The following is a 27,290-nucleotide window of genomic DNA, read 5'->3' on the forward strand; positions in this document are numbered from 1 at the left end:
AGCAAAGCAGGAAAATTGGAGCTGGACAACATATGACCTCAAGGAAAAGACTCAGCCTGAAGAGGCGTCAGGAAGCCTGAATGCCTATGCTTACGTCCTCCTCTGGCAGATGTCCAGAGTGACTCTGGGTAATCCCTTCACTCCTCTTGCCTCAGTTTCCCCACACCAAATACACACAGTAAGTATCTACACCCTCCCTGAATGTCCTCATGGGTTAATTTGCTTTGGAACTACTACCACCCTAACTCCTGTTACTCATCCAGCTGTTCCTGTTGCTGTCATCGATGAAAGCAGATTTGAGTGTTTCTAGAAGTGATAAGTAAACTGCTTTGAGGACTTTTAATGAAGTGTCCCAAAAGTGATACCCTTTATGCTGGAGACATGTCATGGTAACTGTGGATCCTCTTTGATTTTCTAACATCTGCAGGTAGACTGTCCTTAGGCACCTTTCTGTAATTAATGTGAAAACTCCTTGTAAGTGTGAATCCTGGTGCTTGCACTCTCTGCTGCAGGATCTCCCACACTTCATTGACAAGGGAACGCTCTTGACTGGTCAGAAAATACAATGGAGAATAAAATAACTCTGACAAGCAACTTCATTTAGCTGTCAAGCACATTTGATTAGTCCCCGTCAGCAAACTCACAGGATAATCCATCTCCCACTGTTTCTTCATCAAGGACAACATAACTCTCTACCTGTGACTCAGATGAACACTCTGGAGGCATGACACCAGCTGCCAAAAGCTATTTCCTGGCTCACCATGCTTCCCCAAGAAGGAGATTAGTCAAATCCTAGCTAAGAAGCAACGGGGAAGCCCCAGCAGTGTTGCAAACAAGCAGTGCGATGGTGAGGCACCGCAGCAGTGCTCCGGAGGGCTGGCGCTGGGCTGAGGCTGGTAGTGACTGCCACAGTGAGCAGGGATGGCAGCGCCCTGGGGGTGAGAGTGAAGGGCAGGGAACCCAGGACAGTTGTGCTGGGAGGAAAATGAGACCCTCCAAAGGGAAAGGGGAAGGATGGCAAGAAGTGGTAGAGGGAACAGGAAGGAGATGTACATCTTGAGGAACAACTGGCGAGAACAGCTCAGAGCAAACCTGGTCTGAGCCTGGCACTGGCGTCAGGGAAACAGAGCCTGGAAGGTGCCCTGCCACATCATCCAGGCTCTCTCTGGAAGGAACAGCACCAGGATTGCAGCTGTCTCCCTGCACCCTGAGGCACAAGTATTTATTTGCCCTCAAACTTAGAGGTGCTGTGTCCTGGCAACGATCTAGGAGATAAAGATAACAGATCCCAGACTGATTCTGCTCCCTCTGTCAGACAGCTGGGCTGGGACTGCAGCAGTCCCTCCTGTCCTACCCAAAAGGGACCCTAATGGACTTTATCAGCACAGGTTCTGTCATCAGTGGGGTCCTGACCCAGAGCCCAAGAATTCAAAGTGGGGCAGTCTGCACTGGTGAAAGTTCAGGCTTTGAACTTTTAGTAGGCAACAGGGATCATACAGCCAACTCAGTCCCCAGGACACTAGAAATTTAAAGCGTTAGCTAGATTTGTACCCTTGCTGTGGCACCTGTGTGACTGTACACATATCTGGAGAGTTTCACAAGCTTCCATTCTTGGTGATTCCCTGCAACCCTCCAGCAGACACTGTGTCCAGAACCTTGTACGATTTAGCTTGAAACAGTGAAAAACAAATCTACATCTTAGTGAAGAGATGAGTCTCACTACCTGCAACAAAGTACTTGTAATCATAGCAACTTAATTGTATGCCATGTTAGACACAGACTCTCTAATTAATGAGGGTGAGGGGGAGGCCTTCTGGGAGGGCACATTATCTTCTCACTGATGTTGGCATGGTGCTCTCCACACCTCCCTGAAGCAGACACTCCTGGTTTTTACAGGCACTCACCATTACCCTCTGTGAGCTACCAGTCTGGTCCAGTATCACACTCCCCTTGCCTCTTTTCTTTCTAGCCTTGACTTTATCCCCTTTTTTTAAGGCAGCTTAGAGGGTTTGCATGAAGGTCAGTGGTCTGATTCCCTCATGTTGATGGATCAATCACTCCTGTACATCACTCCTGGGGAGAGCAACTGAAATGACCAACAACCACCACTTGCGCACTGCAGCCTTTTTGGTGGCCTGGAGCATCTGCAACATTGTCACGTGAAGCAAAAACATTAGAAAATACCAACAAGAGATCATTAATGGAGATGGGGAAAAAAACCCAAAGGATAAGGTTAATCTGGATAAGCCAGTTCCTATCAATTATCAATACCTCAAAGAACAATAAAGAGAGGATGCACATGGAGCACAGCCCGCTGTGAAATACTCACTTCCTCCAGGGAGGCTGTCTCTGTCAAAGATACACAGCTTGTACCCAAACTCATTCTCCAAGACTCCCCGCAGCGTCAGCAGCACAAATTCCTCCTCCTCCGCGTTGCGTGCGTAGGACACATACACATCATACTCCTTCCCGTCTGAGCATTGGAAGCGCAGAGAAACACAAACGGCAAAAGAGACACTTGTGATACTGCACATGCTGAGCCTTTGACTTACTTCATGGGAAAAGCAGATATGAACATTCACTTTGAGCCCAGGCACCACAGGTTAAGATACATTGATTTCCACAGTTACAAGACAGCAGCCCTGCCTCTTTGACTACCCAGCCTGAACGTGCAGGGTACTCGGAGACTGCTGGGTCACTGAAGGCATGAGACCACAGCAAGATGACCAACCCATTCTGTCCACGGTCCTTTTGTCTTTTGACACCTCTGACATTGCTTCCTCTCACTGCTGTCTATCCACATGAGCAGTCCCACCAGACAGAGACTCGCACCCTGCCTACACCCTCCGAGAGCCGCCGCACCCCCTTGGCAGGTTCACACCACAAGCTGCGAGGGCTCGAACACCCTCCTCATCCTACGGAGGAAGAAATCTCAGCTCAGAGTCCCAAGAAATTAACTCCCAGCAACACAGGGAAGCTGTGGAAGAACTGAGGACAGAAGGGTGGTTTCCAGACCCATCCTTTTGGATGCCTTCCCACATTTTAAAGCAAATCCCCCGGGATTTGTGAATCCTTACATAAAGTCACCAGAGACACTAGGGACTTACTGAAACTTGATGACTTATCTTGACCATCTAGATCGGATGAAACAGCTAGGCATCAGCAGGGCAGTGCCCCAGGGATTCTGACATGTCCATGCTTCACCTCTGCAGACAATACAGAGGACTTCTCTCTCCTTTCCCCTGACCCAAACCTGACTCCTCTTGCTCTAAAATGACCCACACAACTGAATGCAGGTATAGAAATGGAAGGTCAAAATGTCATTATGCTGTGAAGAAGGTTAAAAATAGCTTATATGAAGATTCCTCTATGAAAATGAAGGGTCCAGCCTGTAGCAGGATAAAATAAATGTAAGCCCTTTAGCTCCTTACCTAGAATGGTTTCATCTGTTCCAAAATGAGCCCGATAGAAGAGGACCATTTCAAACCAATAAACGTGATAGATGACTACCAGCACCACAATGAGCAGGATGGTTGCCCCCAGTCCACAGGCCAGCTCCACGGTGTACTTCGGTGCTACAGCTGGGTTAAAAAATAAATAGGGGGTATGGTTTACAGAACAGGTTGGGCCTTCAGCTGAGCAGCAACAAGCCTGTGTCACATGCAGCCAAATACCACAAAGGAACAGCCAAGAGCCAAGCTGGCCCTTCAGAGTACGGTGGCCAAGCCAAGGTTTTTCTGGCAGGACACATGATGGCTGGCCACCCTGGAGTCCCCATTCTGGGCTACTAGGTCTGGTTGCGCTGGCAGAGCAAGTCAAAGCACAGGCTGGACTTCTGGCTCTGAGCAAGACCCTGGGAGCAGGCAGATGGTAGAATGACCTGTTGATGGAAACCACCTGCACAGTCCAAAGCCAGCTTGTGAACATGACGTTCTCAGCACTATATGCAAACTCTTGGGGCAACACAACAGCACTCTACTTCTAGGAGAGCCAGCCAAAGCTCATCTGCAGTAAATAAAGGCAATGGCCACCACTTTCCCTCCCCATCAAACACGCACAGTTCTTGTGGCTTGTCCCAAGACTGACAGCAAGTATATAACTAGCCATGGCCTGATTGTTTTCTACCAAGAAAGAAGAATCAGAGTTCATTACAGAAAAGTTGAAATGCTTGCAAACAAATAGGACAACCTGTGGACATCAAGCCAGAATATCACAGGCCCCCCTCCAACTCATACAGTGTCTGTCACGCCACTGATGCTTCTTTGTATTAAGGACAGAAAATAACTCCACTAACTGTATCCCTGGGCAACTCCATTTTTATGGCAATTCAGGTGGCAGCTGACATGCACACTGGCAAACTGCACAATAAAAGAACAGCAGTGAGCGGAGACATGACAAAATTTCAAGATTTAATAAGTTTTCTTAGAAACTGAATTACAAAAAAAAGAAAATGGAAGGAATTTAACAATTTTCATAAGGTGATGAGCAACAGAAGTACATGAGAAGGAGAGGGAAATCATCCAGAAAAAGCAGGAAACACATATAACCTAATGTAATGAAAGAGCTGGAGCCAACATATATAGCTACTTGCTAAAAAATGGAAGACAAGTCCTGAGGGGCTAGGTTCTGGCATGCTTGATGTTCCTATGTGCAGTGGGATGGTCTGCAGTGAGCTTAGCTGCAGTCGGGGATGGTTCTTGGATTTTTCTGTGGAACAGAGCAAAAAGGAGGGGTGGCAAGTAACCGGGTCTGCTCAGAGCAAACCCACTCAACTGCTCAGGAGCAGACAGGGGGAGGAAGAGAGAGGGTAGTGTGGATCAGTCCACTAGAAAACAGCATTTAGGCACTGCTGTATAGAGAAAGAATCCAAAGATTTTAGATTCACTTCTGCTACATGTACAAACATTATCATCCCAGCAGAATTATGTATGTAGGATGAACACACTGGCAAATGGTTTTAGCCTCAGTTGTGTGTTTGGTCTATTGTTCCTTCCAACCTACAGTAAGCAGGTATTAAAGCTCTAGATGAGGTTAATAAGGAGGTGGAAATATCCACCTTAATCAGGAAACCTCACATACCTACAGTGAGGGCTCAGTTCTTGTTAGTGACAGGTGGGTCTGGGAAACAGAAACAAAGTCTTTGATGAAAGAAAGACATAGGAAAAAAACCACATTGAACAGAGGTGGATCAGTCCATACCATCCATGCTGAGATGGCTGTATCTAGACTGAAGCATCATCACAGCGAGGAGTAAAACCACAGAGTGTCGTGGTTAGACTGTCTCACTCCCTGAGCAATGTCAACGAGTGCAGTCTGCCTTCTGGAGGATGCGAAGTGGTAGCCGTTGCATCATGCAAAACCCTCGCACAAGCAAGTAACACGAAATCATTCCAAGCAGCCTGTCCCCTCAGGTCTGCTTCAATTGTGGCACATAGATGGGATGAGAACAACAGGTCTATCTATCCCTCTCTCTCCCCAAGCACTTGACCATGGTAGGGTATATGTGGCATCTGTCCTTTGCTCCCTGCCTCCGAGAAGTGGTGCAGTATGACAGCAATAATACAGCAGTACATACAGAACAGCATGTGTTGGGGAAAAAGGCCTGATGGAATTATTTGTTCCCCTACTGTTTTGCAGGGCAAGGCTCCAGGAAGAACCGACAGCCCTCTCTGAGCATGCCTCATTTCACACCCATGCTCTGCAAGTATTTTACCTTTCATGCGCACTATGGCCTGGCGATGGTCCTTGCCTTTGGCGTTTCTGGCATAGCAAGTATAATTCCGTTTCAAGTCCTCTGGTGTGGCTTTTGCAACTGTTAGAGTCCTTATGATAGTTTTGTCTTCAAAATCTCTAGTAATTTCACTGTAAGAGAAAAACTAGAGCATTACATATGTGAAACTCCAACAAGTTCTTAGTGGCAAATACTCTTTTCCCCGATATAACCCGACTCTTTCTTTAAAAAAGCCAAAACACCTAAACTGATATTTATAAATCGATACACACTTCAGATTTTAATACAGCTGCAGCTGTTTCTTTATCTGATTTTCCTTAATATTTATTTTGCCACTCATAATTTTCTAGTTGCAGCTGTGTCACGTTGCATTTTAGAGATAAAGGAAGTTCCTCCCTACAAAGCAACAAGACCTCATGAAGTCAGGATTCAGAGCCCACATTGCATTGTCTGTGCAATCCTGGATGAGTCACTTTTGTCTCTCTCTACCTGAATTGATCATCTGCAAAATGGGGATAATAGTATTCCCTTTTGCCTTTCCTTTTTCTACATAGGTTTGTGAACCATTTGGGGCAGCAACTGCTTTCCACATGTAATTCAGCACCCAGCAAATGGGACTTTGAACCTCATTTGGGTTCTTCATGTAACTGAATCTCTATTCCTCCTAATCAATACTAAGTATAACACTACATTTTTGTTTTCATCCTCTGTTTTTTGAAACATTTTTATCACTTATGCTATTTGGGAACATTCCTGTAAAGAAAATTCTGTCTGCCCCTGTTTTAGGAGTCCCACAATAGCACCAGCTGTTGGGACAACTACCAGGACCTGAACAAGTGATGATGTGAACTGGTAAACAAAGCTCCCTCAAATCCTTCTGTAAGACAGGATACTGTCCAGGTCTGGAGGCATCCTCACTGGAGGTCCTGGTGCTCATCATGGCATGGTGCAGACACAGGGGTTTCTGATTAATAGGGAAGCGGGGGACTTCACACTCCCTTGCAAGGGAAAATGGGACTATTGCATGTCTGTACCCACACCTCTCTGCAGGACCCAAGAGAGGGTTAGATACAAATGAAAGTTCACATTACTATGTTACCTTTGTGTGACTTTTATCTTGGGGTCTGTGATGTCATCTGTGTTTTTCCCATCTATGGTCCACCACACCTCAGTCCGGGAGTCCTTCAGGAAAGTGAAGAAGACTTCACAGGACAGAACAAGGTCATCTCCTGGGAAGAAAGGACCATGGTGAGGTATTGCAAAGCAGGAACAGCATCACCTTGACTTTTGTGCTTTCCAGCGATCCTACCAGCCTAAGCTCTGCCTCCTTTCAGGAGGGAATGAGGCCAGCATCCACCTTCAGACATCTGGTAACAGTTTAACACCCTGAACATGTTGACTTATGACAGACAAATAAATAGGAAGAAGTATCCTGCCTTCTCAAATGTGTTACAAATTCCTTGACTGCACCAAGTGACCCACCCAAAGGGAGATGCTCCATGCCAACCACTTCCTTGGAAAGCCAGGCAGTGTTAATCATCCCCACTGCACAAGGGACAGATGCCATAAAGCGAAGGATCCAGCTCCACAAAAGCATTTTGGTGTGGGAACACTTGTTCAGGCATTTAACTTCCCCTCAAGATCAGGCTTGGGAGTGTGAATATCTTTGTGATCAGCCCATAAGTGATTTTATCTTAGAGTGTCTATGGAAGAAGTCTGACCTTCTGAGCCAAAAACGCTGTGCTTAAAAGTGAAGACTCTGCTGCTAATCATCATCACTAGCACCACATTTATTACAGCAATGTAATGGGACACGATCCATTCAAGATAGGGAATTGCTCCAAAGAGCTATCAGTCTAAACAGATGGGGTGGGGGAAGGGGTATGGTACCCCTTTACACAATGCTGTGAGGCCAGCAAAAGGAGAGCTGTCATTCATTAGAAAATAATCAGCCAAGAAGGGAGAGATGAACAAGAAGTGGCTAGAAGGCTGAAGCCACTGAGGGGCTGAATGAGGGAGGGTTGGAACAAATGACAGGGACAGGGCTGAGACCAGATCCTACAGAAATTTCTTTAAGCAGCTGCGGGTCCCCATTTCATCTGCTTCTGCAGCTGCAGTCCTGCATCTCCATGCCTGAATATCTACCTTTATTTGTGCTTGGAAAAATAAACTTTTAAAGCCATGCTCTCCTATTCTGGCATCGAGAACTGGCAGTCCACACTCTCTGCCAGGCAACTTGTGGCAGCTCGTGTGCTCTGCGAGGGAAAGCACCAGGGATGCAGTGGAAGGGGAGAGCTTCCATGCCTGGCTGGGTCTCCCCATTCTGGCAGGCAGGCTGCCAGGGCAGCGACAGCAGGCAGCGAGCGTTGCAATTTACCTGCTTCCACTTCGTAGACAATTTTCTCATTTGGAGAGGTGAATTGTGGTGGCAAGGCCTTGTTCGGAGATCCTGCAGGAGAGAACAGAGAGCCCCCCACAGGGACTTCGTGAGAACCTGGGGTTCTTACAGCCTCACTCATGATGCCCCCACGCCCCACTGCACGCACCCCTATCTAACGTGTGATACAATCCTGCTGCAGAGTTCCATGCAAAGAGAAATCTAATCCTAGTCCCCAAACTCAGGGCCAGACCCAGATTTTGAGGCTTCTCCAAAGTTCAGGTAAGTCTAGATACAAGTTTTTGGGCTTCTCACATCAGAAGAGCTCCATACCCCTCTCATCTCCCACTCAGCATCTCCCACAAGGCACAACCTGTACCAGTTTCTTTTTATCGCTGCTTCTAAAAACCAAAATACAAACATCATTTCCTGTCGCAAGTATTTAATTCAGCTCTTAAAGCAGCAGTTGCCATGGAACTCAGCATGTGTTCTACTGTTCGCTAGGTTTTTAAGCTCTGTCTGGCAGGCAGACTAAGCCCTTGTGCCTGGGACGACCTGTCCAAGCACTGGGCTGTGTAACTGGAGCCCTGCCTGGCTGATTAACAGTCTCAAGGCTTTGAGATTGCAAGAAGACCAAGGTAAGCTGGCTATAATGGGACAATCCCACAAATAATGACGAGCAAAGGGCACTGGAGACAAAAATGAGCAAGAGTGCCAGGGTTATGCATTCACACGCCAGCAGAGGGTACCCCTGGCCACCTCATGGGCTGTACCTCACCAGCCTAAGCCTGGTCACCCTCTGTGTTGTTTGGGGCATTTGACATGGTGGTGGGTAGGACCTCCAGTGCCTGGGCAGTCACACGAGGCTGACCCCAGCAAGCAAAAATATACCAGGTCAGTTGGGTAATGCAGTTTGTGCACAAACCACAAATGGATCCTGTGACAGACTCTTCCAGCTGTTTTCACCACTTATGCAGTCATCCACCTGCATTTTACACATTTTAAAGTCATTCTTACCCACCACCTTCATCTTTATGGTTCTGGTGAGATTATAGGTTCTTCCGTGGTCCTTGAATGTCACAATACAAGTGTAATTCCCTTTGTACGCGCTGCGGACAATGCCAATGACAAGCCTGGACCCTTGGGGGTGTCGCTCATAGAAGCCATCCACCAAGTTGCAGTTCTGGAGTTAGGCAGAAAAACACTTGAGTTTGGGGATTCAAAAGTAAAGATACTGGTTTAAATGCTACTACAAAGATCTGGTTTTTATACTATGAATATGATACTTGGGATTGTGATGTACGTTGGACCTAAATACCGTGAACTTTGAGCATGTTGGAATGCAAACTGGTATGTTCACCTTGAAAATGAGGTGATGAAGCAGATGACTCTCATAGTTTTATCCCACTTTAAATACAGACACGTTTATAAGAGGGACATCTCTGATCGAGAACTACATTTGCAATGAAGGTGAGCACCTCAGCAGAGTGAAGAGTGAAAGTAAAGAGACAGAAAGAAAATGCTGATGTATTCACAAATGCATACTAAGACTAAAGGACATGTCCCCCTTGATGTCAGCATGTCTAACTCTTTCGGGACTAATTAAGCTACCCTGACTGACTTCAGCTGAGGATGAGGTCCCAAAATTGGCAACTGGCAAACGAGAATCTGTAGTACAGAAACCTTAATAGCTCTTCTCTTTCTGTCAGGAAAGGCAAGAAACCTCTGCCAAGTACCAAGCTAGAGATCCCTTTTCAGAAAAGGGTTATGCAGATGACATCTTGATTGTCATAAAACCCAAAGATGTGCACATTTTCTCAGAGATTATTTCTGAATGGTACATTTCCAAATCAGATACATCCTAATGGGGCAGTTTAAGACAGGGGTCATATACCATTTTTAATGATTTTTATTAGGCATGGAATGACTTGCTGCCTGAAAAATTACTTCCGTGGGGCTTTTTGTTTCATTCTGCTAATTGATTGTTGAGATGTGAATTTCAATGAATGGTACAAGTAAAGCATTTCAGCTACTCAAGGGAAACTGCTCCTCTTGGATACAAAAGTAAGTTTTTCCTGAAGGGTTTTAGAGTTGGGTTTTTTCTTTTGGGTTGGTGGTGGTGTTTTTTGTTTGGGGTTGGGTTTTTGGTTTTTTGTTTTTTGTTTTTTTTTAAACAGCAGATGTATTTGTTGCCAACTTTCTTTATTATTAAATTCACTCGTACAGAACCTTCTATCTAGAAATCCAAAAGCGCTTTATAAGCAGTTAGAGAATTCAGTGCCATAACCCTCTGGCTGCACATCCCCTGAGAATTCTTATTCTCTCTTGACTAAAGGCATCCACCTAAAGAAAAACACTGAGGTCAAAATTTAATAAAATTGAGCAGTAATTCTGTAGGCAAGAGCCTGAGGATGGCTGCAGACAGCCTAATTATCAGAGCAATATGGAGGGTGGAGTAGGGATGTCTCCATCTTCAGAAAAGAGGTTTGCTGAATTGTGTCAAACAGGGCACCCATGGTCCTTGCAAAGGCCTGATGTACAACTTCATCTCCTGACCTCAAAGGATTTTGGAAAAATGCTGTTTTCATTAGCAGGTTTGGGGGGTTTTTTGTTTGTTTGTTTTGGTTGGTTGGTTTTGGGGGTTTTTTGTTTTGGTTTGGTTTGGGTTTTTTTTTTTACAGAAGAGGGAATATGAATCACAGTTTCCTTTACAGGAATAGTGACTGGTTTACATAGCAGGTCAGGTACACTGCCTGCAGCTGAACTGAGGTTCCTAAATCCCTGCTAGAGTATTCTGCACTTGTGCACACCGGTTAAAAAAGGTTCAGTGTTACCTCTCAATTCCCTTCCAAGAGCAGTTTTACCCTTGAATTCAATGGAAACAAAGCTCTTAAAATTAGTAAAGCTTCATTAACAGCTTCATCACTGGTGAGACTCTGAAACATAGCTCCATGATTCTCATGCCAACCATTGCTTTTTCAGATACAACACTGCATTCCCCCCACTGCCCAAATAAGTCCTTCTTACCAAGTACCACTTGACAGTTGGTGTTACACTAGCAGGGTAAAACCCATCAATATCTGGACATATGATCTTCTCATGGTAATGCTCCAAGTAGAATATCTCCTCAGTGGGTTTTATTGAATGGCTTACACAAGAGTGTTGGTCTTTCGGAACAACCTCCAAGGGAAATGCAACTTTGCTGCAGTAGGTTGTATTTCTAAGGACAGAGGAGGATAGGGGTGATTAGTTGAAACTTATTTACTCCTACAGCAGTGGAATGAAATAAAAATCACATCTGCAATAACAAGCATCATAGCACTGATGAGGCACATACAGCCTTAGCTGACTCATTTATAAATGGGAAAGAAAACACCATCAGAGATGGCCACACTGGCTCAGAAAAGCCTATAAAGATGACTAACAAGCAACATCCACTCCCCTGCTGGTAAAGGAGATAATAGGGTCAAAGACGCGATGAACAAGAGACAATGTGAGGAAGATCAAAAAGAGCTCTTGTACTCAGTGCATAGCAGATGCTATGTTCATTTTGTAGCACACTTAGAGACACTTTTAATTTCCTAGAAGTCTGAATCTCATGAATCTTTGCCAAATTAGCATGTAGTCAAAACATTACCCCTGCATCTGAAACTATTTTTACTTTAGACATACAGATCACTTCTTAATGGTGAGTGCCTGTGGATTTTGCCATGGGCTCAGCAATAATATTTTCACGGACACTTGCAGCCAGCAAGGAGAGGCACACTCATTAATGTTTGCAAGGCTCCAAGAATTATTACGATGTAAATTGGCTCAGCACTGAGCGGTCTTATAATTGTAACATTCTTTTCCCATTAATGCTTATGTAAACGGTCTTCTCCCTACAGAAAGATCTGGTGCTAACAGCATAATTTTCCCACTTCCATGAGAGTCCTTTGATTATACTGAAGACATACAGAAACTGCACTGCACAACCTACCTGAGCATGCACGTATAATTCCCAGTGTCATTGAGAAGAGCAGGCCAAAACCAAAGGGTGTCTTTCTCCTTACTGATGTGACTGTCTGGGAGACGAAAATTAATGGGCTCCTCCAGATCCCGGTCCTGCCCGATCCTGTACCAGATCAGGGTCAAGCCAGCAGAATGGGCTGTGCTGTAGTTGTACTTTAAGAAGGTCTCAAAAAGTGGGCATTTGATCTTGGCAGGTTCCCCATCATAAATCTGGATCTGCTTCATGGTGTCCACACCCCAGTCATCACAGCGTTCTGCAGCCAGGATGAACAAGGTACCTTAGTTTGCAAGTCTGCATGAGAAAAACAGCTCTTCCCAGGTTCCCCACAGCCCGTGGTCCTGTCCCCATTAAAATCAGAGGCAAAAAGGTAGTGTTTTCAGTGGAAGTGAACTGGGCTTTTATAAAGCAGAACAAGAATACTGTGTTTGTTTCTAGAGAACCTGCAAACCTCTACTTTCATTTGTACACCTCCTACATTTCTTTGAAGTTATTTATCCCCCATCGGGACAGTAGGGTAGGATAGGATATTCCTGCATAACACCAGGCTTCCTAGAGAGCTCCAAGAAAATTCAATCCTAAAATCTTGTGTGGGAAGATAAAATTTGGATGAAAACAACGCTAGAGGTGTGTGTGCATCCAGGCACAGTGACAGGGAAGACAGAAATAGAGGTGTTGAAATAAGAGGGGAAAAAAAATAACAACGCAAACATCAACCCTCCCTTAGAGCTATGGGCCATTGCCCCTGCCAGAAGAAGCTGAACTGTGGGTTCTGGGAGCGAGGACTGTCTTTCCTGTGATGCATTCATGCAACACCTGTGCACGCTATGATAACACAGAGAGCACAAGCACTAATAAGTGACATGTGGCGACTGGCAGCAGGTTCTCTTGGGGATCCCCAGGCAGCCTCCAGGTGCAATCCCCAAGCACAGTTCAACAGGCTCAGGGTGGCTCACAGCAGACTCAGGCTGACATAGTAACTGGGCAGCATGAGAAAAAGCTGTGCAGTGCCCTTTTTCTTTTCTTTTCTTTTTTTTTTTAATTTATCCTTGTCATTAGTGACTAGTTTCAGGACAAACAGCACAGTCAAAACCCATTTCTCTTCTGAGTGTTCCTCTCCACTCCATTCCTCCTACCCATCAGGATGCCCAGTCACAAAAGCACTCTGTGCAAGCAAAGCACGGTACCAGGGTGTCGGCAAACCTGAGAGCAACCCGCGCTGCCGGCGCCAGCCGAGACACACGGAGAAGCTGCTGTCACTGCATCTCCTGTCTCCCGGCACCGACAAGGCAGAGCATGGCACGGCACACTTCCCAGCACATCTCTTGTAGGTGCTGGGAGGCATTAGCTAGGGCAGCCTGATGTTTGAGAGCCCCAAATGAGTTGAACAGGAGAGGGGGGTGCTGCCTGCAGCAGTCCCTGGGAGCAGTGTCTCAGCATATCACAGGCACACCAGAGACAACACTGCAAAGCCTCTCTGGTTTGCAGATATTAGAAGACCTTGGACCGAGAGGAAAAACAGAATACAATATGCTCTTTGAGCCCAATTCTTCTGAACTGACTTCACAGGCCCAAAGCAGGATTTCTGGCATTTTATCTTCCTTAAATAGACAGTGGGATGTAGCTTGGCCCCAAATTCATACTTAATTAAAAAAAGCAAAGAGATAAACCTTTGAGAAGATGGCCCACAGCGCTTAAAGGCAGCAATGCTAACTCCTGTAGCTCAGCAATGGTTAGTCACAGTGAGGAGGAATCTGGGCCAGTAAGAATAGAAATGTCTTCTGGCAGGTTTACACACAAATGTAAATGCAAACTGCACTGCTCCTCCTATGGTACGCCAAACACCCATATGACAGAGTGCTTCTTCTGGAGGAAGAGAGGGAGTTGGGCTAGGATGAGGCAGTGAAGCTACCCAGGGTACAAGTATTTGCTAGTAGGAACCCCAAATCCAAATGGCTGGAGAGTGCCGTCGCTTGTCATCTAAGAAACACATAGCTATTTATTTCAAAACTGCACAGCATCATCCACTACAGCTGCTACCACAGCCATCACCAAGGCTCATTTTAAAAGACCAAAACACTATTGGAAGCCTTATACCATGGGAAGACGCATAGTCACCAGTCACCACCATGGTCAAGGCCAACTGGAACCAGTATGCTGCTTTATGCTGGTGGGGTCAAGCTACTGGATTAGGCATGGGCAAGTTTCCATAGTGTGGTAAATGAGACAAATGAGCCTGCCAGAGACTGCCTGCTAATTGCATGATAAAGCACAGATTGCGGGGCATTTGTTTTTATAAAGAAAAGCTTTCCCTGTGAAAGGAGCAGAGCTGGGTCTGTAAATCAGGACACCCAGGTTTTCTTCCTGGCACCTGACTTTGCTGTCTCCTCTGGGACTGCATAAAGGCAAATTGTCCTCATTACTTCAAATGGCAGGACTGAAGAGGAAGAAAACTACATAAAACATTACAGTACTGAAATTCTTGGAGTCAAGATCAATGAAATTTGCTACCATGAATAGCTCTTGCATTTTGCAACAGCTCATAAATCAGCATTGTAAAACTACTTACCTGTTCTACCTGAATGAATTATTGAAAATAAATACAACTTTTTTTTTTCTTCCTAGATTACTCAAAAGCAATGCATGGGCCTTGTCGTCTTGGTTGGGGAAGAGGCGACTGTTACTGTTCTTTACTATAAGAGCTGTACCTGGAGATTTTGTCTCAGAGCTGGCTAATTCGCCTGACTTCAAGAACACTGTCACACCAAACAGCTAGTCCTAAGGCTCCCCACGTGCGTCCTGCCTTGGGGTGCTGTGTGCTCCGAGCTGAACCCCAAACACAGCACATAACCATGCTGCTAACGAGCAGCTACACCAAAGACCACAGGAGCAGCCATGCAGCAGCCATGCGAGATCACAGGCTGCGCTTGCCACCCTCCCGGCAAGGGCTCCTCTTGGCTGCCAGGGCAAAGCCAGCCCAGCACAGCTCCAAGGGCTCAGGGAGCAAAGCCACGACCCATCACTCACAACAGAGATGGCAGAAACACCATGGGCTGGAGTGAGACCTCCTTCGTGCATAAAACACCAAGAACAGAAGTTGTGGTGCTTCGCACAACTTCCCTCCTCCCTGTGCCATGCTGATGGTAGTACTGCTATTTTGATTTTTTGGGGTGTTTTATGCCTGAGATAGCTGGACTCTGCTTGACATGGCACGTGAGGGGACTGCAGGCATCCCTCACACACACACCTTTGTGAGCTTCTCCCTCCTCGGGTGTGATGTGGCTCTTCTCCCTGTGCCAGCAACATCCTTTGCCACAGTCGCTGGATCAAGCCCAGGCAGCCGGCTGCACTCCCTACACGCATGTAAAGCAGAGGGATTGCTCGCATTATTATTGCTATAATTTTATTTGCATCCAACAGCTCCCTGCAACATTTTGTGCCACTTCCACTATTTTAACCTTTATTGGACATTCAGAGCCTATTTGCTGCTAACATCAGCATGCAGCTACTTGGATGTCAGTCTAAACCGGAGACAGCCTGAAAAAAATGGCATGACTTCACATTGAACCTCACTGGCATGAAGCAGCTCCCACTATGGAAAAACAATAATAAAAAAATATACACACACACACACATTGATATACCCTGATTCCAGTAACAATATTTGAGGGGGCATTGCAGAAAGACGCAAGGACCCAGTTCTAACTGTGAGAAACAGCACTAACTTCTACAGTGCTATGCCCATTTGCAGCAACTCGCACTTGTTTTCACTGGCTAAGCCTAGGAATTGAGTTTCTTCTCTCTCGAAATATTTCCTGCACAAAACAGCCGTTGGAGTTAAGAGCGCTTCACTAACAAATAGAAACCAATGAAGAGATGGGGGAGCTATATGCAACTCCATGGTCCCTTCCATGCTGCAGCAAATGGAGCACTATGCACATGACTGACAGATACAATAAAATCTCTAAAAATCCACCATCCCACAAATACATCCTCCTAGAAACGCCTCTGCAAAACACTTTGAAAAAAGCCATCCTTTTCTTATTACTGATGAGGTGTACTGCAGATGCCTCAACTGACCCCTCTTTTCTGCTGGGTGCTCTGTAATCACACAGCAAGGCAGTCTATGACCCATAATACATACCTGTGACAGACAACGCAAAAAAAAAAGCAAGAAATGGTCCTGTTTCCACAGCCCTGCTCGGGAAAAGGCATAAGGATTACACAGGCTGGAGGGAGGCTGCATGGTGGAAGGAAACACCCACCTCCAGCATTGGAAGAGAAAGTGCAGACAGAAAGGTCAGGGTAAGGATGTCCATCTTGATTTCATGTGTCTTGAGATAAAGATACGGGTGGGCTGCTGGGCTACTGCTCCTCCCTGATGCACACTGGGATCTAGGTGAACTGGCAAAGTTAACTCCAAAGGTACTCCTTGCTTGGACTGTATGTTGCAATCCATGTTCATAGGGATATCTACTACTGCTACAAGGGACAGGAACCTCTTCTGTTACAGAAATAGTCAGATCTGTACTGTTTCTGAATCTGGTGTTACAACACCCTTAAACAGCAGGTATCCAAAACAGACTCCTTCTCAAAAGCCAAACAAAAGCTGAAGAAGTGCCTTCTCCAGATGCAAAGTAGAAAATGAAAGGAGAGGAAAAAAAAAAAATTATGTTGCTCAGCTGCATAAAGGTGAAAACAGACATCTCTGGAAACCTTTCCCAACCTTTCTCTTATTACACTGATTTACCCCCTTTGGAACAGAGCTCTGCATACACACACCTGAAATGCTCCTGAGATGCATCTGCAGCACCCATTATGAGCACTCACACAGTCAAAACAGAGATGAAATTGGTGCAATTATTTGGATTTTTCAAGAAAAGACAAACTGCTTAACCCATGGATCAAAAAAGAAAAACAGAGTAAGGCCACATCAAGAAATGCCGTCCCATTTTGTCCACAGTTTGGCATTTCTATGCAGTCATTTTAAGTACCTCCATTTGAAAAAAAAATTCTCAACCACCAAAACTCTACCAGCTCCACACCACTTCCACACCTTCCCTCCCCTGGGGCTACAAACAAAGGCTTTCCCTAGTTAAAATTTCTGTGAAGAAATAATAAAAAGCCATCCTTATGAGAAGCCATCTATCATGCCGACACAAAATTACCCTGCCATTTGCCAAATTGATGCTCTGTTTTTAATCGTCTCTAATTTTGGGAGGGGACCTGCCTTGCATGCAGACTGGGACCGTGCGGCAGCAGCAGGACATGAAGCCATCAGTGCTGCTGGTTGAATGACACGGCAGACCCCTCTTCCCTATGCCATTTCAGCAGCAGCAGCAGATGGGGCTGCACTATCTCAACAGCTTCCTACTTTCTTCGGCCGTCCCTGCTGCATTATCTTAAAGCAAAGTTGATATGAGTCAGCCTCCACCTGGGGAGCTCAGCCAGGCCAGCGGTTAGCTTGATGAAAGAATCGGCATCAATAAAGCAGAAAAAGCTGGTCACGCAAAACGATTAAGTGAGAATTAATCATTACTGCCTTAAAAAAAATTTTACCCCCACCCTCTTTCAAGCTCACAGCAGTCAGTGAGAAGGAAGCAGAGGAAGCCAGGCTGAATGGAGGAGTTGCGCTGTGAGCACAGGAGGTACCAGCTGTGGCCAGCAGCCACGCGTGGGTGCGCTTTCCGTTTACACCGGTGCCAGGAGCACTCACTTTTCCACTGCGTCTGCGTTTTTTCTTTCACACACGCATCCTGCACACCACCACCCCGTGCTCCCTGGCTGCATACTTCACTCAGCAGCTGAGCAATTAGGCAGCATGGCAGGGCAGCATTTCCCATGCAGTCTGTATCCCATCTGACCGTACAACACGGCGGAGGGAGGGTAACATGGAACAAAACAAATGAGAACATCTTTCCTGAACTGGGAGAAGAGGCACAGACCTAAGCACACTGAAATTGGTGGGAATGACAGAGAACTTGGGTTAGCCCTAGCCAAGATCAGCTAGCTCTCCCCATTTGCTCCCACTATCTCCGCAGCAGCAATAGTGGTCAGAGAATGCCTAAAAACTGGTTGTAGCTCAATGCTGTCGTGGAGGCTCAGCCTGGAAGCTTCGTGAACTCTGCAGCAATTTATAATCTGACTTCCAGTGGAAACACATCAAAAAGGGCCTGTCATAACCTCGTTGCCTTCCTCCCACAGCCTCTCCAACAGAGGAAGTAACTGGAAGCAGTCCTGGCACAAACCCCCCTGTGACCGGCTCCGACGCACAGCACGCAGCCCAGCCCCATCCATGCAGATCTGCTGCAATGGCACTGGCAACGTGGTTTCATACTTCTCCCAAGTCTCACCATATTCATCCTGCGTTGACAGTGAGCTGTGATTCACCCCATGGAAGCAGCTCCACTGGATGCTGCGCATGAGGACGGAGGCTCTCTCTCTCTCTCCCCCCCCAACCGCTTTTATAATTTAAATAAATAGGACAGCTAAGAAAGGAAGAAGGAAAAGGACTTTCTGTTGCAGAATGGCTCATAATTTTCAAAAGCACTTACACATTGTGGTTGTTTAACTTTAGATCCTGAAAGTCTAGTTTAAACAGTTGTGACGGTCTGCCTCTGCCAAATTCACGAAAAACAAGCTGACTGCCTAAACTTCTGTTGACTTCAGAGGAAGCAGCCAAGGCATGACATCCAAAAAATGATGATTCTGTAATGGAGCCCACAGCTCCTGACTCCGAGTTTCCTTAGCTAATCAAGCACAGCCTGTAATGCGGGGAGGGGTAGTTGTTGTTTGTGTCTTTTAAAACTCCTCCACAGAGAGCTCTATGCCTTCACTCTCTATCTGTGCGTAAAGCTGTGTTTACTGTATGTGGCACAGAGTGTTTTGGTTACCTCCAGCAACTGGGCCAAAAAAAAAAAAAAAAGTATTCGGTTTTCTCTAGCAAGCTTGACATGTTTTCCTGGAGGCTTTTTTTAAAATTGAGATCAAAACGATAAAGGTAGGGGTATGAACTGCTTCAAAGCCTGAAGGAGAAAAGGAGCAAATAGCTACTTTCCATCCCACTTCATTGAGGAAATTGCTGCATGAAGCAAAGCAGAGCAGCACAGGAGCAAGAGAGAGAGAGAGAGAGAGGAAACAGAATGGCCCATTGCAAAATCATCTGTAGGAGAGGCAGCATGAAAAGGAGGTTTACCTGAGTAGCACCACCACAGAGCTGTGCTCAAGCTGGCAGGGGCTCTTCTGTGTGCCTGGGACATCAGACTGGGCCTTGACAAGGTCCAAGCTCAACTCTTGGCTCTGCCACAGGCTTGCTTAGTTAAACCCATGCAGCCTAGTTATTGCACTTAGCCAGGGTCTCTGTTGCCTGCTTTAAAATACAGTCAACAATTCTGCACTGCCCACCATAAATATCCACAGGGATGTCTGCATTAAAAAAACGCTGCAGCACTTGTCCTCGGATGAAGAAGGGAACTGAAAAAATGCAGCAGGCAATAAAATGCACCATAAGGGTCTACAAGCCTGGCAGAAATCACTTGTGTGCAATAAAACATATGAGACTGAGAACAAAACTGTGCAGCTGCAGCAGGGGGACATGATGGATAAGGAGGGTAGGAGACAGGTCCCCGATGTCCCCTGACACCCTATTTGATACACACCGAGGAGCAAAAGCGACCCTCCAATATCACATCAGCAACACACCCAAAATGGGCTGCTTTCCTCCACACATTTCTGCACTTCAATACGGATGGGTCACATCATGTTGATGCCTGCACAAAACTCACCCCTCACAACCTATTTCCTCAGCTGACAAGAAGCAGACGTGAGGTCTTATCTCCTCAGCGGGCACGACTCTGGCTGGTGCGGAGGGAGGCTGGCGGCTGTGGTTACACATCTGCACCCAGGCCAGCTCTGCTCTGCAGGTTTTATCTCCATTCACTTCAGGGCTGTGCACCTTTCAACACCCTCAGTGTTGAATAACTTCATGCCCCCAAGTGCCGTAAACTTCTACAACCGCAGTAACTCACAGATGGGTACGGATGGTTAGAAAATCATGTCCTAAATTAGGACAGCAAGAAGCTGAGATTGGAAGAGTAGGAGGAAGTCAGGAAATCCCAGGAGAAGATGACGGGGGAGGGATTTAGTCTCTTTAGAAAACAATAATGCAGTTTAATCTATTTTTCTTTTGACTTTACACACTAAAATAAGCTTCTCAGCTTCTGGGGCTGTCACAAATCATAAGGAAAATAAGGCCACTGGAACCCCGTCAGTAGAATAAGAGCTATATAGTAATAATCCTGAGGAGCTGCTCAGGGCTTTCCATCTTCAAAGTGTTTTACAGACAGTAATTTATTAATCTGCAAATTTCTCCTGGCCATAAGTAACTGCTCTGCCTCCCTGCTAAGCGCGAGAGAGACGCACGGCGCAGATCGGCATTCTGGAGAGATGGTGCAGGCAGCAGCTCTGACCTCCGGAGCCAGACCTCATTCTGCCTCGCTGCGGTCAGAACTTCACTGCTCCAGCCAACACCTGAATCCAGAAGCACTGGTGACATCTGGCCCTTTGGAGCTGACTTCAGAGAGGACAAAACCAGTGCCTGAGAGCCTCTGGTATGGGGGAGCGTAAGAGACATGCTCACAATCCAGTAAATAACAGCAAAGCCTGAAATAAAACTCCCGCGACAGAGGCTCCTGGCTGCCTTACAGCCACTGCCTGCCGTGCTGGGGTGTCACTCTGGGCAGAAGCTGGCCCCAGTCCTGGGCTCATCCTACCACACAGCCTGTCTGATAGCCCCCAAGGGAGCTGTCAGAGGAGTTTCCTATGCAAACACAACATTTCCTTCCACCGAAGGACTATTTATGCACAACAGTTACCTGTTCACACTAGGTGGGTCCTTTAGGTAATCAGTATGATGCTGCTCCTCCTCTCCTGGCAGCAATATTCTTCTGCTTTTCTAGTTCCCCAGGACAATACTCCTAACCGTGATCCTCTCCCGAGCCCTCACCCTGTGAAAGCTGAGAGCTCTTGGAGAATGAGAACACAGCCTGGTTAGCAGACAGAAAAACAGAACAAGGAGCACAACTACAGCTACATCTTCTAAATAAGTCAGTATCTAACATTGGCCAGCTTTATTTAGAAACAAGATAACAATATTCTGTATTCATACTTACTGTTATGTTCTTCGTCTGACTGGTTTTTCATCTCTTTTAGGCCAGTGTATATTTATATGACTTCAGTAGTGCCAAAGAAATCATTGTAAGACCAAAACTGGGTTCATTGATTTTTGCTACCCTTCTCTGGATATCAGAACATCTGTGTTCATTAAGCATCCTACAACACAAGCACACAGATCTAAGCCTTATTTCCATCTTAAGGATGGCTTAGCTGAGGCAAGGAAAGCAGAAGACGCCGAGTACCATTGCAAACAATGTCCCAAAGGTCACGAGTAAGGAATTCAAACCCAGGCACTGCAGATCATGTACATTCTCAAGACCAGAAGAGATTTGCCCACGCATACGGCATGAGTGAGTAGCAGACTCGGGCACAAATTCAGTCTCAGACTCCAAGTCTTTTACTCTACACTACTCAGATCACATTTCTTTCCTCTTCCAGCTTGCGGCTCCCTTTCAGCAAATGATTTTATTGCAGCACCAGCCTCCATACACAGCAGAAACAGCAGAGCCCGAAGAACAGATGTTTAGAGCCACAGTGCTGTTGGCAAAATCTGGGGGGGAAATAGTTTGCAGATTTGTCTCTCCAGTAAGAGTTAGGGTGAAGTACAATGCTGAAGCTTTCTGACACGCTGCCAGGGAGACTGTCGGCCGTACTGGCTGAACTGGATAGAAAGGCTGTCTGCATTATAGCCGAAGCAGTGCTGGGGTTTTATAGCTGAAATTTAGTAAGTGTTGGCTCCTCATCCCCTCTGTAAGCTCAGAGAGCTCGGGACTCAGTAGAGCTGGTACCCCTGGCTTGGGCAGTCCCCAGTCAATGTTGCTGACCACACTGCTTCCCTGGGAAGGACTGAAGAGGCAGGCAGGAAAAGTGGCAGCGAACCACAACAGGACTCCTGCCCCTGCCTCCAGTCTTCCCCAGCCCCCTGCCAGCCTGGGCTGGAGACAGAGCTGGTCCCGACAATACAGTGTTACATGACTATTATAGCAAAGCACAGAAAAAGATCCAGCTGAAATGATAAATCGCTACCAAGTTACACATCTTAAATATCCCACGAGCCAGGTTGCCTAGTGAGAGCTACCCATCCCCATGGCCTCGCTTGGTGTTAGGAGACCACTGGGGCAGCTGCAGACTGTGCACAGCCCTTCTGCATTCGCTCCGGATAACCTCTGCTCTGCTCCCCCCACCTACGCTCCCCGCTCCAAGAAGAAAAAGCAAGCCCAAATGCTGTAACATTATCAGAGCATGTCCGGTCTCCCACACTGCTCTGTATTTATGACTTTGCAAGGGTGAAATGAGCTCCAGTTCCCTTTTGGTGCCAGTCCCAGGAAACCCCGCAGTGTAACAGAGGGCTGCACAGACGGCTGCCCCTCCATCCAAGTACAAACAGCCATCCAAGCCCATCATGAATAACAAAAGATGTTTTGACAGCCCAAAGTGGTTTATGATGTCCATGGAACAAAAAGGGAGCTCTGAACTGAAAAGTGGGTCTGTCACCCATGGACCTGCAGAAAATTAATTGCATACACTACAGTGGATTTGCAGAAGAAATCTATTTTAACCGATCACGTGTCCCATGTATCACCCTTTGACACTTATGTTCTTGCAGCACTTTACAAGGGCTCTAACCATCCTGTACAGAAAACCTCTGCTAAAGGAGGAATATTTAAAGAGCACTAAATACCTCACAGAAATGCACAGAGGGTTCTGCCAGATCAATTGGCACAAGCCTGTGTGACCCAAACGCCAGGGTGCTCATTTGACTGCTCCCAGCTGACAGTCTCAGCTTCTAGAGTTGCTGTAACATTTCCTGGGCAATCCTGATTCAATTGCACCTACCTCCCATTTCTGAAAAAGCCCAAGATGACTGCACGTGGGGTGTTGTAATGCTGCCTCAGCAGGAGGAGGATATTGCGTTGGTGGAGAGCAGAACAGCACGTCCAGAAGAACACGCAAAGCGGGGATTTTCCCAGCAAGCAGCGGCGGTCTGCATTGCTGGGTCCCTCCTTCCCCAGGCACTTCTACTACCTAGGGCTTAGCCAAGGGGACCTGGGCCATATATTCTTTCTCGTTTGTTGTTTCCCCATTGCTCGCCACTTCCACCAGACCCCTGTTAGCCAGGCTGAGACATCCCCCTACTGAATGCCTGCAGCCCTCGGGCAACCCGAGGAGAAAAGCCATCCAGCCTTCAGCCTCCGCGATGAGCCCTGCACCGAGATGAACCTTGCTGAAGTGCGTATTGTGAACCTGGCCCTGATAATTCAGCATGGTCCAAAAGATAATGATACAAGAGCTGTTTATCTCCTCACAGTATTATAATTGCTTGTTTGCCAGCGCTGCAGAGGGGCAAGGGCTCATTGGGGTACTAGTCAATCCCCTGCACAGCCCTTATTTCTGAACATTTCCCCCTATAAAGCCAGTGGCTGTTCTTTCCTTCCTCCCCCTTTCCACTCGCCTCCTGCAAATCATGCTGTCTCCTTCCACCCCCAAATAGGAAGTCCGGAGCCGAGACGCACACAATCTGCCTCTTCACAAGAGCTGGGCTGAACGTGTGCCAGAGGAGCTGTGAGCATGACAACATATTTCCTGCCAGGAAAGTGACTCAGTGAGACGGGTATGAGAGAGAGCTCCTCTTACTCAAGAAGTTCCCCTCTCCCCTTGCATCGCTGAGGCATGAGTCAGAATCTGAGAGTCGGAATCTAAATCCCCTCTGGATCCAGCCAGGAACAGCAGAGCTCAGGTTCAAGCCCAGGTCCCGCTTACAACTCAGTGACAAGTCAGCACCGTGTGCTGAGCCCTGGTTTTGCCTCTCGCAGAAGGGGAATAACAAAACTGACCAAGTGGGCAGCCTGAATTTGCAAAGCACTTTTAGGTTGAGGTGGTGCTTATTGCTATTTGCTAATGCACCCATTTACACCGTGCTTGTAGCCTCTATACGTGAGCATTACACAAAACCCACACAGAACTAACATAGTGTTCGTGTGTTTTGCTAAAGTATTTTGCACATGACCATTTCATCCAGGAATACTCTAAATGCTTAAAAATCACTGCGGCCAGTTTTCTTTCTCCAGCCCCAGATCAGCTCTTCCCGCGGTAAGTGGGCAGACCCATCACGTGCCACATCCTTACCTGAGCCGCTGCCGAGGGTGACCATGCACAGCCAGAGCGTAACCAGCAGCGCACTGACCATCTTCATCCTGCTGAGACAAAGCACACACAGAGGTTCTGGTTATTTTACGCTATTTTCATCACTGCAGACAATTTTTTAACTCTGAGTGTATGTGTTTATTCCTCCACCCACCAGTGATCCTTTAATTCTGGTTTGTTCTTTTTTTATTTCATTAAGATTCCTTAAGAACAGCATCTGTATGGCAGCGTTGTTCTGCCTGCAGGCAGCTGCGTGAGCTCTCCAAGCCTGGGAGGTGATGGCTCAGAAAAGGACAGCCCAGCTCATTGACTTAAGTCACTGGAATAGTCTATATCCGTGAGCACAAGGAGTGAGGTAGATGCTTGCAGGCTAGAAATCCCAAGCTTTGACTCCCAAAACACCAAGGTCCTTTGCCAGTGCCTCATTCACTCATTTCTAAGGACGAGTGCAGAGAGCATTCGTGATGGCAAGCAGCAACTGAAGCACATTTGCACTGAACGTGCATCTGACAGTTCGGCATGACAACCACGCCGGTGCAGTCCGAATTTGCAAGGTGTGCTGCTGGTGACCTGCAAAGAGGCCGGCTGCCAGAGTCCTGTGCTTCACCCCATTCCTGCAGGCAGGTCAAGGCTCCACCAGCTCTTTCCAGTCAAACCCTCCTTGGAATGGCCACCTCACAAGAGTAAACAAGCACCAGGTTTGTACTCTTTTCAGAAATTATCTGAACAAAGGTTTATACTTTCAAAGCAGCACTGATAGGCAAAAACCAACCCCAGACTTCTCCGTTCCTGCTACAGAGCACAATTTCCTGTAATTTGAGATAAATGTACACTGCCAGACTTTCACTTGCCGCCTGCTCCAGTACCTGGCATTCAGCTCTCGGAGCTGTTCCCTCACTGGAATTAAATTTCCCTGTGTTTCTAGGTTTTCCAGGATGCAATTTATAAGCTGGTAGTCACAAAAGCTGACATATACTGGGTGCTCTCATTAATGGGGCGAAGGTTGCATTTGATATTCCTGGGTGCTGTCAGATCACAAAGGGAGAAGAGATGGTTAAAAGGCTGAACTTCATCAAAGCATCTCAGCTCCACTGGGCAGATGCAGTAATGAGCATGGTGATACCGTCAGGAGCGTGCTCGTGAGATGACAGGAAATCTGCTCCACCAGGGTGGGCTAAAAGGGTGGGGAGAGAAGCCACAGAGCTCCCTTAAACATGTCCCTCATAATCCTGTCCATAATATATGCATTACACAGAAGGGCTTCAAGCATAAGCAGAGAGCACCTGAGATTGCACAGACTGCAGAGTAACAAGAATGGGATGCATGAACTGTACTACTCAAAATCCGGCAGCGGATATTGAATCCTTCCTTTTCAATGCGTGCATCTGAAAAGCCTTTGTACAATGCTTTCCCTCTGCTGGGCTCATCTCGAAGAGACAAAGGAAATCCGGAGCCAGCCTGCTCTTCCCTGCACAGTCCACGCAAAGGGCTACAGACTGCCTTGGAAGCCATAAGACCTTCAGAAATGGGCAAGAAGCCGGGAAGAAAGTGAGTTTTCTTCCCTGGGGTCCAGCTGAGAGGGCTGGTCATCCCCTACCTCCTTCATTCAAACTGAAATGCCAGCTGCTAATCAAACCCTTCTCTATTGCCATCTACAACCAGCTCCCAATGTCAATTAATAAGACTCTGTAGAGAGGGAACAAAATTAAGTACTTCTGCCCTCTGGAAATGCTGAAGAAAGATAAAACATCTTTATGCCATCAGATAGGACAGAGAGAACCAACATGCTGCACTTTTGGCAGTGTGCTTGTTTTGGCTGGGCTAGAGTTAATTTTCTTCATAGTAGCTAGCATGAAGCTATATTTTGGATCTGTGCTGATAACAGCGTTGATAACACAGGGATGTTTTCGTTATTGCTGAGCAGTGCTCACACAGAGCCGAGGCCTTTTCTGCTTCTCACCCCACCCCACCAGCAAGCAGGCTGGGGGGGCACAAGGAGTTGGGAGGGGACACAGCTGGGACAGCTGACCCCAAATGACCCAAGGGATAGTCCAGACCATACGACGTCATGTTCAGCATATAAAGCTGGGGGAAGAAGAAGGAAGGGGGTGGACGTTTGGAGTGATGGCGTTTGTCTTCCCAAGTAACCGTTACAGGTGATGGAGCCCTGCTTTCCTGGAGATGGCTGAACACCTGCCTGCCCATGGGAAGTGGGGAATGAATTCCTTGGTTTGCTTTGCTTGCGTGTGCAGCTTTTGCTTTACCTATGAAACTGTCTTTATCTCAACCCACGAGTTTTCTCACTTTTACTCTTCCAATTTTCTCCCCCATCCCATCCGGGCAGAGTGAGCAAGAGGCTGTGTGGGGCTTAGCTGCCGGCTGGGGTTAAACCACGATAGGTAGGAATTTAGGAACTTTTGGGAATTCAGATGGTGGAAGAGAGAAAGTGTAAACAGTGGGGAGGATCATTCTCATAATAAAGATCCCTCATGGTTCCCTCTCCATTTGTCATTAGATAAATGCACAGCGTGTCCTAACACATCCTTATTTTCCAGTGATTCTTTCCTGCATTTTGCACAAATCAGACTGAATTCAGCCCTGAAGCAAGCAGGAACAACTACAGACTTTGGATGAGTTTCTCTCGTTTAGAGCAAGGCCATTTACGTGGCCCCAGGCCAAAATAAACTACTACATTTCACTCAGTGATACATGAACTCTGCAGCAAGCTAATATTTACATCCATTAACTATGCTCATAGGAACATGCTCCTTTCAACTGTCTCAAAGAGCCACCAGGTCTCTGTTCCCACGAGCAAGGTATCTAAGATTTCCAATGCTCTGCCTGCTAGTAGGAAA

General features: G+C 46.7%; 1 protein-coding gene across 5 annotated transcripts in view; it reads right to left on the reverse strand.

Annotated features, from left to right (window-relative positions):
* The window catches only part of IL1RAP (interleukin 1 receptor accessory protein), a 49,807-nt gene that overhangs the window by 8,180 nt on the left and 14,337 nt on the right, over window positions 1–27,290 (reverse strand). For 3 of the 5 annotated variants that reach the window (XM_052803740.1, XM_052803741.1, XM_052803744.1), the window contains exons 2-10: window positions 24,418–24,485; window positions 12,088–12,373; window positions 11,136–11,328; window positions 9,126–9,291; window positions 8,109–8,180; window positions 6,831–6,960; window positions 5,714–5,862; window positions 3,432–3,581; window positions 2,330–2,473 (exon numbers count right to left, since the gene is read on the reverse strand). In XM_052803740.1, coding sequence (XP_052659700.1) covers window positions 2,330–2,473; window positions 3,432–3,581; window positions 5,714–5,862; window positions 6,831–6,960; window positions 8,109–8,180; window positions 9,126–9,291; window positions 11,136–11,328; window positions 12,088–12,373; window positions 24,418–24,484 — 1,357 coding nt within the window. In that variant the 5' untranslated portion in view covers window position 24,485. Of the gene's footprint in view, window positions 1–2,329; window positions 2,474–3,431; window positions 3,582–5,713; window positions 5,863–6,830; window positions 6,961–8,108; window positions 8,181–9,125; window positions 9,292–11,135; window positions 11,329–12,087; window positions 12,374–24,417; window positions 24,489–27,290 lie in introns of all 5 variants that reach the window. The other 2 variants (XM_052803745.1, XM_052803742.1) reach the window with 1 other exon arrangement.

The sequence above is a fragment of the Harpia harpyja genome, chromosome 12 (assembly GCF_026419915.1).
Source record: "Harpia harpyja isolate bHarHar1 chromosome 12, bHarHar1 primary haplotype, whole genome shotgun sequence".
Taxonomy (NCBI): Eukaryota; Metazoa; Chordata; class Aves; order Accipitriformes; family Accipitridae; genus Harpia; species Harpia harpyja.